This window comes from Lepisma saccharinum, chromosome 7 (genome assembly GCF_977018435.1).
Source record: "Lepisma saccharinum chromosome 7, izLepSacc3.1, whole genome shotgun sequence".
Lineage (NCBI taxonomy): Eukaryota > Metazoa > Arthropoda > Insecta > Zygentoma > Lepismatidae > Lepisma > Lepisma saccharinum.
Genome location: NC_139235.1, coordinates 23168677 through 23187259, shown reverse-complemented (window position 1 = coordinate 23187259; position 18583 = coordinate 23168677). Strand labels below are relative to the sequence as shown.

Here is an 18583-nt window from a genome sequence, read left to right as displayed (position 1 = left end):
CTTGTATTATGTTGACACAAAATATATCTTAGTACGACTGAGATTCAGCTCAAAAATACTTCTAAAAGTCTTGCAAAACATGATCTACCTTGATCAAAAATGTAACAGCGATCACAAACCACCACAGATGGAGCACTTCGGGTTTTCCCCACGTGAGTTCTGCAGATGGCACCATCTGGTGGTACCTACTGAAATTAAACCTTAAAAAAATAAGCATGGGATGCACGCTCGTCCTTATTCATCAGCACCACAGCAGTACAATTAATACTCTCTTTCGCGCTGAAGCAACGTTCACTTTGCATGTTGCTTGACTATACTTCATGAGTTGGCACAGGATATATATGTATTCTGAAGGGCCTCATAAATCAGGCTTACGTTGACACAGCAAGATTAGCAAATGATGTTAAGATAAGAGGATTTTCTCACTACGGGACATTTTATAAATCAGTTGCTGGCCACTTTTTCCCCTTTGTAATGTTCACTTTTTAAGGTACTAATCAGCCAAGCGATGCGCTGGTCCTGTCAATCGTCAACTAACGAAATCTCGGAAACTGCTTTGGCCAAAAGGATAAAATTTGGTTGACTGACTAGGCCTAACAAATGCAACGCAAAACATGTCGATACTCTCGTCTGGCTACTACTGAGCTGCAACTAATTACGTCACGTTACTTCTCAATATCTCAGAACCCCATAAAGTTGCACATCTCAAATTTACTAGGGCTGAAAATTACTGCTGATACTCGTAAAAGATCGCAGGCTGTACATGTGAAATTTGAAGAGTGCTCTAATGCAAAATTGAGACATAAATTTCTTCGATTGGTCTATCGTTTAGCTAAGCGAGGTAACAATCGAAACTAAAAACCCCCTCCTCTCAAAACAACAAGGTTTACTACTATTATTACTATTGCCAACTTACATTATACGAGCATTCAGACCGCTATCCTTGTCCAACGCAACCGGCTGAACAACTGGCGTATCTGCAGGCTGGTTTTCAAGGACGCTTGCGGTGTATATCTGCCTCTCGAATTCTGGACTGTGGTCGTTCATGTCCTGTACAACGATCTTCACTGTTCCTGTTCCAGTGAGCGGAGGTGTGCCTGAAAAATAGAAGAAGGAACCATCAATCAAGAATACTCTTCTTTCTTTACAATATTATTTTAAGTTTTAAATCTAACAAATTCCATGGAAAAATTTAAAATGTAAGAATTAGGTGCAATATGAAACACTACATACACTATATGCGTTATAGAGAAAATATTTTACTCAAATTTTAGCCTGTTGCAACACTGATGGCACTTTATCAGGCACCCGCTTTGTTAAATCTATAACACTCCATCTGACTGGACCTGTGGGTAACTTTTTTACTCTATGTGACGTCATTCCGATTCCACGACATGACGAATAATATCATTGGACATGGTATTTCCCATCGCTTCATTGATATATTTTTTTGGGTAGCTAGTCTGGCAACTCTGTAGCCTGCTAAACAGTTGAATTCCGTCTCCACAACACTAGAGACATCAGCGGCGAAAAAATTAATTGTCCATCTCAGCTTAGCGAATTCCGATAGTCATGTGGAAGCAGGATTTCTGAATAATTATAGTATTGTAATTTTAACAGTTTACTGCAATTAACTTCTTTCAATCGCGTTAACTTTCATGGAATTAATCATGGGAATGTTAACTGAGGAAAAAAGACATTCCGGAACTGCCATTTTCGTGCAAATTTGTGCGACGTCTTATCTAGATCGCGAAAACTGAGAATTCCCGCTCACAAAAGTGAATTGACCATAGGCACAGTCAAATGGATAAAGGCACAGTGGAGGAAGGTCTATCCAATTTTTTTCTTGTTAACGATCAATCAAAGATCTAGGACGTTTGTTGTATTTCGTCAACACTCGATATCAAATTACTGTAACTTGACTCCTACAAACAACAAAATTCAAATTTCTGTTGCCGTTATTCGCTAGCAGAAAAGACGAGAGCGCCGCCTAGCTGTAAGGACAAAAAGTTTGCATTCATTGTGTAATAAATTCGTGAGCTAATTTCTTATTCCAAGAACGAACGAACGAACGCCTTACTTGTCCTCCCCCTTCCTCCAAGTGGATGGCTTCCAATCGTATGATCTGTTATGTGCGTGCGTGCGTATGTTGTCTCTCTGCATGTGTGTCACAAGAAAGGTTTTCTTCTTTCCTCTTTTTAACTTTTCGTTCGCGCTGACAAACTGCACGTTTTGTAGCCGGCTTTGAAGACAGGGGCGGTGATCTGTCACGACCGGTGTATCCATTGCCAAAGAAAAATATTTCGTTGTCGTACACGCTATCACACATGTAGGGATGGAAAATTTTGGCATCTTGAATATTTGCAAAGAGCCCGGCGCAGTGTACGAACGAACGTAAAATGTCATCACTGCTACACTGTCTATTATTAACAGGAAATACTTAACATTTTAAGTGTTGATTATTGTTGGCTGAAAAAGAGTAAATTGATTGGTTTTGTTTAATTTCGCTTTTCGGCCACTGTTGGCTAATCGCGAAGATAAGGATGAATAGTGATAAGATGAGAAGGTTGAGAACTTGTTGGATTTTTATTTCAAGTCCACTTTACTCACTGATAGGCTAATCGGGACTGGACCTACAGTGTAAAGTGGGATCCGAACCACTATGCGCCTCCACATGGTATCGAACCTGGAACCCCTTGATTACAAGCCGAAAGGGGTGAGCGAACAATCACAAAAAGCAAGGACAGAACACAACACGAGCCCGACGGAGAATTATGATGGCTGTGAGACCAGACGCCAGAGACTCGCTAGTCTGCAAAATGCAGTCCAGCGGGTTGTACTATGTGGGAGGTTGACGGGGGTAAAAAACGGGAAAACCCAAAACAGAGTGTATATGATTTATCTTGTTTGCACTTCAATTTACAGAAACAGATGTCATTTCCCCTACCCCTTCGCTATTTAGAAGTTACACACGCACAATTCGTTCACAGAACTGAGTTCCCCTGAATTCAATCTGTGAAAGATTTGCACCTCTTCCTGGAATCTCACAAGAAAACAAAGAATTACGGCATTTCATAAAAAAAAAAAAAGGATCCGTGACATATTTCACATACCAGAATTAGCCTCCAAATTACATAATGCGTAACCGCGTGCGTGCTTGAAGAAGGTAGTGGAGTTTTGGAGGGGGAAAAAAAAAGAAACGTCTTCTTTTTCCCCTTTAAGTATTCTCATGGAACATTTCCCTGTTCCGAAACAGAAGTTATAGTCTGTGAGTATTCGGTAGCCAGCGTTAACATTATCGACAGTCAACAGGCCTCCAAATCACTGCACGAATTCTCCTCCTCCTCCTGCTAATTCCAATAACCCCACCCCCACCCCTCCAACGCGAGGCCGAAGGGCGGGGCACAGACAATTAATCCTTGCGGAACCGCTAGAGCTGAGAATGCAGTGTTGCAAACTCCTCTAGCTTTTCAGCTGAACTAAGATAAAAAAGATCCACGAGTATGAAGCTCGGGGGACCAGGTAAGAATAAACTGGGAGCAAGTATATCACTTCATATTTGCAAATGAACTGCCGTAACATTTGTATGGTTGGTTATTTTAGACCGCCTTTTGACGTCAATCACAATGACACTAGCCTACGTGGTGTAGCCAAGAGGTCCCAGGTTCGAACCCTGGTCAGACATGAATGTACACCGTGTTTGTTCTATTGCAATTTCATCAGTTCAGCAAACATCGTCGTCGCGGTTAATCCAAATGGTAAAAAGGCGAAGTAAACTAACCGACATAGGAAAGAGGCCAACACGAATGGGAAAACAAGCGCACAAATATACATTATTGTCCAGAATGGGAACCTATACCCTGTACCAGCTAACTGTAGACCAGGCGAACGAGAACAAGTCTCTGCGCAAGTAGTGACGCGAGACTGCTCCACCAATGAACGGTCAGAGAAACGGGATTGCGTAATGGGCAACGGGAGTTACCCGTTTTCCCAGCTTTCCTCTGTCAGCGTTGCAAACATTTGAAAACGAGAATACCGTACGCACATGGCAAACGGGCCGCATTTTTGTCTCCAGGTCCGTACGCTTGGTTTAAGAATTTCTTAGGGAAATGTTAGGGATAAAACTGCAAGAGCAAATTTTGACAAGCCGTGCATTTAGCGTACGGACTAAGGTCTGGACCGTACATACGTACATGTACAGTCAGGACCGTACGGTTGGCAACGCTGCGCTTTCAGCACTCGATTTTCCTCCTCCTCCTCTGCCGCTATGCGCGGCCCTGCTCTACAGTTAGCTGGGACAAAGTATAGGACCCCGCTTTATAGCGAGTCACGACAGGAGTCCTAGAAAAAAATAATTTTATCTTGAATATATGAAACCACGCAGAACAGCCTCGTAATCGTCACTAATGGATTGACATTACAATTTATATAAACAAAGCATTTGACGTTTCTATAAATAATCTGATAGATAGGTAAGGTATGTGCTTGGTATGTGGCACAATTGAGCAAAATTGGTTTAAGTAATATTTTGCAATATCATAACAAAGTCTCGAACTTGGTATTGCCTATGCAAGTGGTCTCGTCTCGTTCTCGTACCGATTCTAAAAAGTCCACCTCGGTCTCGGCCTCCTCTAGAGACTTAATGTTTTAGAATCTCGTCTCATTATAGGCTTCATTAAATCAAACTATTAATATGAAGATTATCACTATATCAGAATTACTTCACAACACCACTTATTCAAACATAACTAGTACGCTTTCAATAGGCATTCTTTGTAATTATTTTGTGTCAATTACTTCGAGATCCGAGACGAGAACAAGACATTCTCTACGAGTCTGAGGACAAGACAGGTTTCACGAGGAAAAGCGTTTCGTCTCGTTTCAGTACAATGCATACACGAAGATTATATATATATATATATATATATATATATATATATATATATATATATATATATATATATATAGCAAGATCCATACTTAATTTGCACATAGAAAGTTCTGTATGGTTGTACTCTTGCTACATAAGATCATTAGCTAGTCTCATTGCTTGCTTTAGTCATGTAATAATGAACATAAAAAAAGGCCATGGGCTAGTGTTCGAGTCGAAACGTACCTTAAACACAGACCTTGCCCTAAAAACACAGTGCATCCTAAACTTTTCAATGTTTACTTTTATCTTCCAGGATATTCAAACAATATTACACCACTTATAGATTCATAAAGGAAGAGTGTACATTAACCCACTAGCAGGAACCAAAACCTTTGAGATCGTTGTAACGAAACCAAAAACATTTTTTTTTAGCAAGTCTAAAAAAATTCGATAACTTAAAATTAATATGAGGTATTCTACATGCAACAAATTTCACTGTAAATATAATATACAATGTTAACAACAAAAAGCATAAATTTAGCATTTTCATTACACTGGAATTTGCATACTGTGTATTATTCATAGAAATTTTCAACCTAATCAGTATAAATTTATGGCAAAAACAATCCAAAATTTGTCACTGTCCGGACAGCCATCTCCCGAGAACATTACAAGTTATCACAATAAGTCACAGCCTCGTAAAAGTTATTAATTATTTATTATTAGGAAAGAATTATTAGTCACATTATTCGGCAGTTCCACGTTTCCACTGATTATGAAAGTAGAGGAACAAACTGATCAAAAAGCTGTCACGATTTTATGCCTCGTGCGAGTTGGCAACATTGGTCGTGCACATTGTAGGACGCTTCGTGGAAACAAATGAGCAGCGGGAGTACGGTAAGTGAAAAAGATCGTTTCACACCATCAGATAGGTACCACTCCCACACCTCGGCAAAAAATAAATACAAAAAGCAAAAAAAGAAAAAAAATCAAGAGAGACCTCACGTAGCTAAACTGTTGTTTCACCAAAAGCTCATTAATCTGTTTGTGATCTAATTCTGCCGAAAAGGTTGCGATGTATGTAAACATCATTAATATTCTGTTTGTATGTGAACACTTTCTCCGGCCTTCATTCATCTTTTTCATTTTTACCAACAGTTAAAATACACTATTACAAAAATCGTAAAATGCGTTTTCTATTGGCCTTTTTTCAATATATAGATTTATTCGGAATTTGAAATATTTTAATCTTTAAGATTTATGTAAGACAGGAGCAACATTACAGAATATAGGTAACACAAAGTTCAAGAAAGTTAGTTTGCAGACAACACAACTACTAATTCTTTACGTCATAGAAGTTTCAATTGATATGAAACTACAGCAAGTACAGATTTACGTTAAATGGCCCTAAAGCATCACCTTCAGATTGGGTTGGTGGGTTGGTGCTTAGAACAAGATGAGATCGCGCATGCGCAGTGAATGATTTTTACAAATTGGTATGCGCGGTTTGTGACCGCGTCGCTTGTCATTTCAGTGCGAAACCTCATGTCGCGTGTCACTTCGATCTGAAACTTCCTTAAAAGTGTATGTCCCGTATTTGGCACATTAAACATAAATTTTCCCTAAGGAAATGAAATTACGAAAGTAATATATATAATATCATGATACTTTCATGAATCTAGAATAAACTTTTATAGAAATTTTTGTACAGTGCGATCCATAAGTATTACCAAGCAAAGTGTCCGTCATCACGTTTACTCCCTTTGTTTTATGCAATGAGAGCTTCAAGAACTGACACAAAACACCAAGCAATCTGCTTACAACCTCTGAACCAGGGAAAATAAAAACCAACGAAATAGTCATGGACAATTTGTTGAGCAATTCTTATGGATCCCAATGTACGGTTGCCAAGTCGTTGATATAAAACTGACTAAAAAGTAGCAGTTATAACATACAATAGAAATATAAACTAATAACCAACCATGGTTTCTGAATGTACATCCCATTTTTCAAGCTACCATTTCTTTCTTTCTGTTTCTTAATAAGTTAACCGTGCTAAAATAGAAATGGTTATAAAAAACAGTGTGAATATAATAGTATAATTTATATTCCTGTTTTTCGTTGGTGTTTAAAATCCTTATTTTTTTACATTCCAGTTCAGTGTGTGTGTTCTGTATTGGCAATGGAGAAACATGGCAAATCTACTGCCCAACTTATTCAGATCAAGGTAGTGCATAATAACGAAATGAATCACCATTATATTCTCAAGATATTGTTTTCTGTTTCTGGGCTGTAGTGTATACCACCTTCGCATGAAACACTCCACAATGGATCCTAACGGAACTTCAGCCAAAGAGATTATATAATAGCAAGACGTTCCACTTCTCCGTTTCTGGAGATAACAGCGCCACCTGACGAGTTTTCGGGGAAAAGAATGGTAATTACGGCATCGTGCAAGACTCCTTCCGCCCTCTGATGAGAGAAAATTGCATCGCCGGCCGGCATATTGCGCGGCTTGGAAACATGGCCGAACCGACCTCGGTACACATGGATAGAGGGCAGGCACGCCCTGCCTGTGCATCAGTCGCGGGGTACTCCGGCAATGAGGAGGTATAACTGCCGACAAGAGCCACGCTGGAGTATGCGCTAACTTTTTGAACGTAAGAACGGTACAGCAGGATATGAGGATACCAGCTTATTTACCCATTATTACGATTATTCACTGTGGTTTACGCAATACGAGGTTTAAGCACTGAAAAAATAGATTACGTATAGATACACTATTGATTGTAAACGATGTCCTAGAAATAATTCAATGCTAACGATGCGTTCAATCATTATGTTAAATGGAAAATTTCCCTTGAACTTTTCCTACTCTATAGCGCTTTCAAAAGTATAATTTTCTGTACACGTAAACATCCTTGAAGTTAAAAAAACGAGAAACAGAAGTTAAAATGCTTGAAGGGAAAATCATTTTCCAGTATGTTAAAAAACAAGACAGACACGCACAAGTTTTGTTCTGTGCACAGAAATAAGTTACAACAACAATGAAAATAATACGCAAAAATACGTACTGAAATATTATAATTACTGTTTAATGTACTCTCAACAAAAAAACACTTAAACTGTGTACATTGTGAAATACAGAAATACTATGCAAATCTAACTTTTTATGTTGTTGACGATCCCCTGTGTTACGACGTCACTTCTCAGGTTGAGATCAAATTCACTCTACATTTTTAGTACAATAATAGCACTTCCAACATTGAAATTCCCACGTATTCTAATGAGAGAACAGTTGCCTAATGCAAACACTGCCTGCTGTCATCTGTAATTACTGATCCACTTTTATATTTGTACCTCTGATCTCGAAGGAGTGGCGCTAGTATCGCATGTTTAAATAAATCACTTGTAACCATGTAGTTCGAATATTTTCCGAGGGCACATATCGTGGCGTTGCAGTAACTGTGCCTGAACCAAAGACTAGACTGTCTGTTTCTATAGCTTGCAACCTCTCTATCTAAGAATTCTATACTCGTTGGCCTGGACATCTCCATTAGGGACATGGAAAGAGCGGGTTTTTGTTTTCTTTCCTCTGGTGAAAATCCTACCAATGCCCTTGAACATTTTCTAAATCGTTGATAAAGGTATACTGTTTAGTGTTCCGCTACGAATATTCAAACCTGGGCGATAAACACAGTTTCTGTGTCTCATTTTAAAAGATCGTCCGCGAGATGAATGCAATTTTGTTGCAGGTCTCGGCCATGGTACGGCACATCCGGTTGTAGCGGAGGAGGCACAAAACGCTGGGCGAATTTCATGCAAAACGTGACTCCGTGGAAGAGCAAGAACCGTTGTTCTCGTGGACTGACGCTACGGAGGAGGGATGTCGTGACATTTTGCTCGATCAACCGAAGGTTGAAGCTCTAGCAGCTGACGAAGTGCACTTCTGAGTTCACAATTTTGAACGAATCCAGCGCATACAAGATCGGAATTCTTCAGATCGGAATTGTAGCATCGACGTTTTAGGCCAGGCATCGTGACGTGGACATGTTACTTTGCGAAGGCTGCGACATAACCTATTTGGCTGATTGTGCAGTGTGAATAACATTAAACATTCTCCATACTCAACTTTATATAGAAAGCTCTGTTTGTAAATTCTGCCTATTATAAGAATGTCGTCAGAAATTTTTTTAAAAAATGATACTAATTATTATTATCCATGTAATTATTATTATTGTACAGTAATAGCATTTATCAGAGGCGAAGATATAGTACAAGCAATGCAAGCACTGCTTGCATTATTCGAATATCATTTAATGTACTTAATGTTTTAGCCTTATTTCGTTTCCATCGCACTCGATTTCGCGAAAAATTACGGCCGCAAACTCCCTCAGCAGCTCTGTAGCAAGCACCAGCCTCAATGCTTGCGGCTGCTCTGCGGGAAAATAACGCATCCGAAGGAGTCACATGGCGAAGCGTGAAATTCGAGTGGAACCCGTCCACAACGCTTATACCAAAAGCTCTGCTTGCTGAGCTTGCGTTATTCCCGAAAATAGCCGAGCTCAACCGAAAGCAGAAGGATATATTGCCACAAAAAACTACGAGTAAATAATATTTGTCTTCATGAACACGTAAACAAGATCGCGAATATAAAAATAATTCTTAGTCATAAAATAACTAAAATAAGTTATTATCATTGTTCAAAATTCCATATACCTAGGTATATATCATTTTATATTACAATTTATTTTAGATTTCGCGAATTGTAAAACGCGTAAAAAAATGGATATTGGGAGTCCGGGCGAGATGGTAAAGGGCGGGGGTTTGTGTTTCCAGGAAGTGAAATGTCTGCACCCCCGTGAAGAGTTTCCCCAGGGAGAGAGGGAAGATTCGACGGACCTTGGTCTGCACCCTGTGTCCAGCTCGGTCCAGCTCAAATTACGTCGAAAGTGTTGACCGCACCAGTGTTTGCAACTGCCTAATTATTTACACAGTAATTCAAGTGAGCTGTTTCACAAATTTTACAACCACATTCAATAAATTGACTGCTTTTGAATAAAACTTGGGGTGAAAATAAAGCTATCTAAAAATAACTCTCTACTGATATTTACACAGCACAATTAAATCGTATACATTGTACACATTATGAACACAAGAACATGTTTTAAGTTTTATTATTATGACACAATTGGTGCTCCCAGGATTTTTTGTAGGAGTCTCCTCATTTTGTCATCTTTTCCTGCCTTTGACTTTCCTTTTCTTAGGAATACTGGGCCAAAGGGGGGCCAACCCTCCCCCGGCCCCGGCCCCGCCTCTGTGTGACACTTTATTACTTAAATATTATGTATATACTCTTTCTGCTGTAATGATTCTGATTCCACCGCTTAATTTCTATCTCCATACTGATATATCTTTCCTTCCGATGAGGGTTAAAATGAAGGAAATAGGTTGGTATCACTTTCGGTCGTTTCAGAGATTTCCAAAGTGATCTTGCGTGGATGCTTTCCAGTTGTGGAAAGAGCGTGGGAGTGTCTTCACGTTTTGAGAAACTTGAGGCCCTAAGATTTGTTGAATTGTTCGATAGCGGGAAATTTCCTATATATGCAAAGGAGTTTGGAATTTATTGTGGTGAGTACATCGTCTATTCATGTGTTTCTTTGGTTTGAAATGAAATTTTTAAAGTTTGTGTTTAACTTTTTATTTTAATGTTTGACTCAGAATGTGATTTTTAGGGTGCCCACAAATCCTAAATTACAATCACGCAGTGTAAATTAAATGAATGAGTTATTTTACCTAAATCCGTTTGGTCACCGTTTGTCCACATTAAAACAATTATGAACAAATAAAAGTACTAATAAATAAATAAGAAAATACGTACCCCTTTAGTCGTATGCGGAAAGTTCGCATATGTAAGACGTTTACTACCATACGAATAACGTTACCTGGAATTTCGAAAGTAAATGTGACGTTTGAGGATCATATGGTTTATTTTTAGAACCGTCACTTTATTATGATATTTTGACAAATCCAGCGACCAATGAGGCTATAAACCTTTAATCCTCCTCTTGGCGTGCCATTGTACTAAGCTGCTCGTCAAGTCAACCTTGCAGCAGGTTTTCGCATATGTAGTTCCAAACGTACGCGCAAGAACATAGTTCCACTGAGACGGGTTCTATTCCGACACAACTGCATACTTGCAAGAAAACAGTTATTTAATTTGTAATATACAGACAAAATAGTACATCCATTAGCAGGTATGGACTTAATTGGTTGCAATCACTGTGCAGACGAACTTAGAACCGTAGATTCGCCAACTGCAATGTGTAGTGCGTTGAAGAGACACTGAAACTTTAGAGCGAGTCGAGCGAGACTGAATGCGTTGCAGAACGCGTGGAATCGGCGATACCAGTGTTGCACATCCCACTCTTTTAACCCTATGTTTATTGTAGAGCGGCGAGAATGGCTGAATCTACTGTTCAGCGCGCGGTTTTACCCGAATGTTATTTTGGACTTCGTCCGAAGGGAAATTTTCTTCAAAGACAAGCAAGTTGTTTTGAATGCATAATCCTCCTTGCGGCAACAAGATCAAAGTAAAACAGGGCGTGAGGTGATTTGCCGTCAATGTGCGCACGAATTGTATCACGGGTGTTGAATGATTTGCTGTTTGAGTTTAGCAAGAGGAAACGATTGTTTGTTTTTTGACGACAAAAGAATCTCCGCGGTATTAAAAGATATCGCAGTGAGAAGAAACATGTTTATTATTTGGATGAGACGTCCTTCAACTCGGTGGGTGGGGGAAGGGGGAATAAAACATGGAAGGATACCAGCATGCAAAACCACGCCAGGGCTGTAGAAACCAACGATGAGGGGAAGGGGGAGGCTTATTGTTTCACCCACTGGCGGCAATGAAAGCTTTGTTGAAGGTGCATATTTACTGTTCCGCGCAAAGAAAGGGAAGGGTGATTATCCGCAAGAAATGGACAGACCAAGATTTGAATCCTGGTTTAGTGAAGTGATTCATAAATTGAAACCAGAGTAATAGCGACAGACAATGCACCTGATTGTATATATCACCAATAACAAATCATGTTTTTTTGGTGGTATAACTTGAATTGCGTGTGTCTTACAGGAACGGATGTATTGCGGACGAAGCAACCACGTTTTTCATAAATGTATTTCTTTCTAAACAAAAAAAAAAAAAATTGTCATTAAATTCAAGAGGGCCTATCGTTGTTTACTTTTATCTTTGTTCATTTTTATTTTTGCGTGCTCGAAATATACACACACGCTCTCATGTTTCGAAGATATTTCGCATTTATATTAAGTAATGACACATTTATTAAATAATCTATGCGCAGAAAGTACTTTTAAAATTTTATGTTTCAGGAGACAAAGAGAAGCAAAAATACATTCCACTTGACATGCATGCGGGTTTTGATGTGTTGTGCGGTTGGCAATACTGTGGATTTTCTCAGTGTCTGCGATGTAAGCAGCTCGGCGGTTGAGGAAAGACTGGCACGGAAGATTCTGAGCTCAGTTCTCGCGCGGATTGATACATAAAACCTGCTGCAAGGTTGACTTGACGAGCAGCTTACATGTTTTGTTGTACTGAAACATTGCTTGCCTCCTTCGTAAGACTACGCTCCGCTACTGGCATTTATAAACTAAAAGTAAACAAATTTTATTCCAAATGTATTATTTACTATTACATCCTTGGGAAGACGTTTCTACTCAATCCAGCAGATGGGTGAATATCCTATGTTTTTCATTATCCTTTTAAATTTCATGCCGTCAGTGCACTAAAAATTATAGTGTTTCTATTTCGTTATCAATTTTTGCACATCTCGTTCAATAAAAAGCTTTAGTTGTTATGAGAAAATTTTAGTTATAAAGTTTATGTTGTTTGGCCTCTCACATAAAAAATATTTTTTTGGAATTATGAAAACATAACTTGGTTCCTGTGTTTTGCACTCAATGTTTCGATCGAACGCGATTCTTACTTGTTATTTTCTTCGAATTCTAACTGAACTTTATTTCTGTTGTTAACAATAAAAATAACAAGCTTTCTGTTTTCAACGATGCCAATTTTCTGGGAGAGGTCTGTCCATGGGCCCTCCCCTCCTGATGACCATGAGAGGGTTGATAACTTCACTGAGATAACCTTAACCACTACAGCAACAGGGAGACCCAGGCTCAGTGGCGGACCAAGGAGATACGCATAGGATAGAAGTGTTTGCACAATCCATGGGTAATTTTATGGCGAGAGTCCTAGTTGCCCAAAATAGGAAACAAATGGAAAACTTGTGTTGATGCGAGAATAAACCTCACTGCTTAAGAATAGGGTTTGGTTTAATTCTTTTTCGAACTAGGGTACCTTTGGCCTGCGCCAGTGAAGACCTCTTCGAATATTTCTCCCCTTTCGAGAAACCGCTAGGATATTCATAATTCTGAAAAATAACATCTGCTTAAATTCCCTTCTACAGCTTTCAAGTGAAGTTTTGTGTAGTTTCATTTCGCTGTTGGCTAGATAAGATAGATCTAGCAACGGATATAGATATCAGTGATATAGTTTCGTGGCACCGTAAGCTTATCACAGATATCTAGACAAGAGCGAAAGCAAAGCACACTAGAAATAATTTCAAAGAATTGTAATTTTCTACAATTTCGAATATCGTAATGATTTTTTGGGATCAAAGGTCCAGTGGCGTCTTAGAATACTGTTTACGATTTAGGTTTAGACAACACTCAGGTGAAGTGTGGCTTCAACTGCACCTAAGGTTCTACAGAACATGTGGAAAGAGGTTGACTGTCGCATGGATGTTTTACTAGCACTGTGTAAAACCACAAGTATCTGAGAGCAGTTATGCTTAAACCTAGCTTACCCGACGGGGGGGGGGGGGAGAGGGGGCTGTCAGGCAAACCACCTCTAATTTTTCGATTTCTCAACTGTGAAAATTTTTATAAAAAATTGAAAATAAATTACAATGTTCCCTAGGGTGTTCAAAATACTTCTGTACTACTTTGGTTCATTAAAACATAAATGTGGTGTAAATAGGAGACAAAATGCAGTAACAGGGCCTATCAGGCACCATCTTTAAAAGCGTGTCATTCGATACACTCGTGCCAGGGAGAGTGTACAATTGGTTGATAATGGTGGTATTTTTGTAACTATTATAACTAATCAACAACAGTTCAGTGGCGGATCTACAAATCTTGCCCCCCCCCCGCAAATATTACCAAAGGTTCCCCTCTACCGAACTACCTTTACACCACCACACACTATATCACTATATATAAACATACATACACATATATAATGTATGTGCGTGTAATTCTTGATCTTATGTTGACAGTCACATATAAGGACCTAGAGGGTGATTCAAAAGTCCCTTAACACCCCCTATAAAAAGTAAAGGAGTTAGGCTGGGTACAATTTGTCATGATACAAACAGGTTAGGCTTAGGGAGAACCATAGTGGTGTGTTCGAAGCGGACGTCAACCATATGCAATTCAACTCAATTTTTTTAAATGGGCAGGGGGTGATGTGCTATATATATGGCACTGTTTTCTCACACCTGTAAAATGATACATTTGTTACAATCACGAAGTCATAACTTTTTCTTGATTAAAGATAGCCTGAAAAAATCTTCACCACTGCATTTCTATTGAAATTCTAGTCTGACCGCCACGCGGGAAACCCGGTGTGGGTGTTCTAAGGTCGGAATTTTTCCTGCTTTGTCCCCGCATAAAGCGGCTCTAGGGCCCACTCAGCTTGAAATCAAATGTTACCCGGGTGGTCGGCCTAAGCGTGGTGCTGATCACATTACCTCCAAGATGGGCAACATCGAAAATATGTGGGGGTCTACACCCACATACCCTAAATGTGCCTTCATGGCACGGAAGTTTAACTTTACCTGTATATATTGTATTCGGCACTGAAATAACTCTAAAATCAAAATAGCATTAATGAAAAATTATTATGGTTTATGTGGGTTTTAGTGAATGGTAAAATGTGTGTGTGTTACTCGTGCAATAATTGGTATTTGTTTTGTAATTATTATAATTAATAAGTAACTGCACATATATATGATCAACACAGGAAGTAGTGATTAAATAACAAATGGTTTATTGAATTTTAATTATTAAAAAAAGTGAGCCCCCTCAGGTAAGTAAGTTTCACGTACGGCAAGAGTAAGCTAGGGTTAAAAATTATATACTGCATTTATAGAGACAAAGCAATAATTTAATTTTATGATGTAACGTTCAGTTTTTCTTTAAACTTATCATTCAGACACCTTGTATACGGTCATAAAAGGCTACGTAGTATGGTCAAGCCATAAGCGGGTGTGTGCAATTTCACGAGGTCAGCCACGTCCTTCCGAAAACAAAACTTCGCTTCCCGGCTTAGCTTTTGTTTCCCCTGGGACTGTTTCAATTATTAAAACGCGAGGGGGAAAGAGCGAAAACAACCAAGGTGCAAAAATAAAGCGAAGTACTAAACCATCAGCTCCTTTGAGATTGGAGCACGCCCCGCGGTTCGAGTGGACGTCACTAAAATTGAAAGGAAGTCAAGATTATAGTGTGTTCGGCAATAAAGAGTTTTATTGCCGTGGCACTACGTGCAGGGCAGAAATGGAGAGGGGGGAGGGGAAAAAAGAATTTGCTTCGTTCCAAAAGGGGAGGTGGCGTGAAGAAAGGCAACAAGAAATAGTTCGGCTAGTGACATTTTCTGGGTTTTTAATGATTGAAATCAGGGTTGCCAAATACGCATTGATAAAATGTTTTCCCCATATTTTGTTGCGGGTGCAATAACTGGGTTGCAAAGGCTTTGTTTAAGAATGGAGGCGTGATTCGGGCTCGTAGGCAACTACAACTAACGCTCGACGAAAATTTATTACAATGATAATATAATAAAAGAGGTATGTGTCAACTTGTACTACTACTACATCGTGTGGAAAACTGCACCCCTGTTTGAGACAAGAAAAGATTTAGGCAGGTCGGCTGGTGTACTTTCTAAAACGTATAAGCTACATTCATGCCTTTAGATTTAAGATAATTATTACAAAGCCATATTTAATAATAAATTATAGTAATCAATGTGATAGCACAATGCAACACAGTAAGCTATTAAATAATGTTTCCCGAATCCGTCCTTACTTTCACAGAATACCACGCTACATGTCAAGTCCTGGCTAGCCTGACTAAATTCCGTTGTATAGCCTTTCTATTAAGCTGTTCAAAGCATATTCTGGCGAACGTCTGCTTATAAAAAGCGGAGCCAAACTTAACAACAGGGTAAAAAATCTTTTGAGGCTGGCACTACTGTTTGGGTACAAAAGCGAATAGCACCTGAACGTCAGAATGAACCTACCATAAAAATCACAGCACGGGAATCAACGTGCAACAATAGAAAATAACCCAGCAAGGACAAGACACAGATATCGAATAATGACTCTTTCTTCCAACACGTAAAAATGTCCCCCTTCTGCTGTAAAATTAAACCACCATCGTGTCTTCTTAGCCAATCAGTAAGTTTACAAACAGCTTCCTCCCCGCTGCATCGGCGATTAAGTCAAACAAGTGAACGGTTTGACAAAGTCGTAACTTTTTCTTTATGGGGTGTGTTTAGCATAATTGCTGTTATTTTTCGCGGTTAAAGCGATGATCAGGCACAATTACCCAAATCCTGTAACCCCCTCCTTCCTCTCCGCCTCGAAATTTCCTCAGAACAGTTATGTGGTTCCGACATAATAAGGTCTGAAGCTCGTGCTTACCTCGGCGCGCGCCTAGCACCATGATTTTTGTCCGAAGTTTATAAATCCCCTATCTCGTTTCCCCGAAACATGTTGGCAATGCTACACTTAGCCAATTAACCGTGTTATTCAGCCATCACATTCTACTGAATGGATCTGGTACTTTTCCTTCCGTAATTTCTAATCATTATAATTGCACGCTTCTTAAATAAATTTATGGTTAAATTATGACTGATGAGTCTTTGTTTAAAGAAACGGACACAATTTATTTGTTCCCGATGCTCACTTATTTAGTCAGACTACAAAGAGATACCAAGCTTTAACTCAAGATGATGTGCAACATTAATGAAGTCCCTGTTGGTAGATGTCTCTAGTGTTGCTGAGTAGAGATGGTATCGAAACGGTCTTGTGAAAATCGAGACAAGACACTTCGCTTCGAGACGGAGGCTTGGGTTCCGAGACTTCGGTGATCTCGTTCAAGATTTTGGTATGATATATAAAACAAGATTTGCTTTCCCGTGAGACATCAGACATATCGAGTGAATATCTACCTGAAATAGAGATAATAATTACTTTGAGTTTGACAATAACAAATAATGATCGTTTATTTCTCAAGCGATATCTATGAATAGTTTCAACTTTTCACTTCCCCGATCAGTGGCGGCGATTTTGCCCCCCAGGTTTTGAAACCTAATCGCCGCCACTGACTACGTTATTATTGAAAGTAGAAGCTTAAAATTGTATATATTGTTTGTTTCTCGTATTATTAACTATTATTATAAAGTTATGTTATATGCAGTATTTGTTTTCTATAGCCTACTCCCGTAACTTTTCCAAGAGTGGTTGCCGGCACCCGTGGAGAAGTGCTTAGCACATCGCGCTACGACGCCAGGGGTCCCGGGTTCGAATCCCGGCCTGGAGTTAGGATGTTTGTGAGTGTCCATTCATCAATTTCATCGTATCGTCACTCATCCCCATCTTCGTAATTTAGCCAAAAGTGGCACAAAAAGCGAAGTACAATAAAGCAAATCAATCAATCAACCAAAGAGTGGTTGTCAAGTATAACTCGGAGATTTATGCACATGTTCATATTAACTTACATGTACTTTTGCTTTAAACTTCACCACCGCACGTAATGCTCGTGTTAAGAATATATTGTTACAGAGTAGAATGATAATACTATAAGTGTTGAGCACAATGTAAAACCTAATACAGAAAATAATGACAATAAAGAAAAAAAATGTCAATGTCTAAAATTTATTTTTCCATGTTTATGCCATATAGGTGGCAGTGCTATATTGTGATGCACTGTTATTTCTAGCTGTGATTGGATCCACTTCGTCAACGGGATGTCATCGCTTTATAGTAAATCACTGATAGAACGTTTCTTCCAGTCGTGCCACACTACGGTTCGCCACTGTACAACTGAATGAAAGTACCCATATCGTTCCCTTCGTGCAAAAGCATACACATTTTGACGGCAGCTGTATCAGCAGTGAAAGCCACTTCTCCAAATAACAAGGGAAATCTGCGCATATAATGATAGATGAAGAGAACGTGATTTTGAAGTTCCGTGGTGTGCAAACAGCGTCACGTACAGTACCAGTCTTCCTAGCCGTTGACCAACGGGTACTGCCTGTGGTCGTTGAAATGCCTTACACACTGCTTCGGTGGTTTTGCGATAAGGAAGAGAGGGAAAATAAGCATCGTCGCTCAACAAGAAGAGTGCCAGAAGGAAAGGATTTTGAAGGGAAATCGGCACAACCGTTATATAAAATTAGGAAGAAACTTCTGAACGTTGCAAAATGTTGCGTACGTGACATTCGTTAACAGGAGCACACTTCTAAAGCCTGGTACACACTTCTTAGGTGTTGAACATCAACTCACAAGGATGGTGTGCTCAAGCATTTTTTACAATTCGAAAATTTTACTCACTTCCTTAGTAGCGACGATA

At 39.3% G+C, this 18583-nt stretch overlaps 1 protein-coding gene across 1 annotated transcript in view; it reads right to left on the bottom strand.

Annotated features, from left to right (window-relative positions):
• ft (cadherin-related tumor suppressor fat) overlaps positions 1–18583 on the bottom strand; it is a 372095-nt gene that overhangs the window by 33453 nt on the left and 320059 nt on the right. The window contains exon 7 of the mRNA XM_083125080.1: positions 917–1097. Within this exon, the coding sequence (XP_082981206.1) occupies positions 917–1097 (181 nt within the window). The remainder of the gene's footprint in view (positions 1–916; positions 1098–18583) is intronic.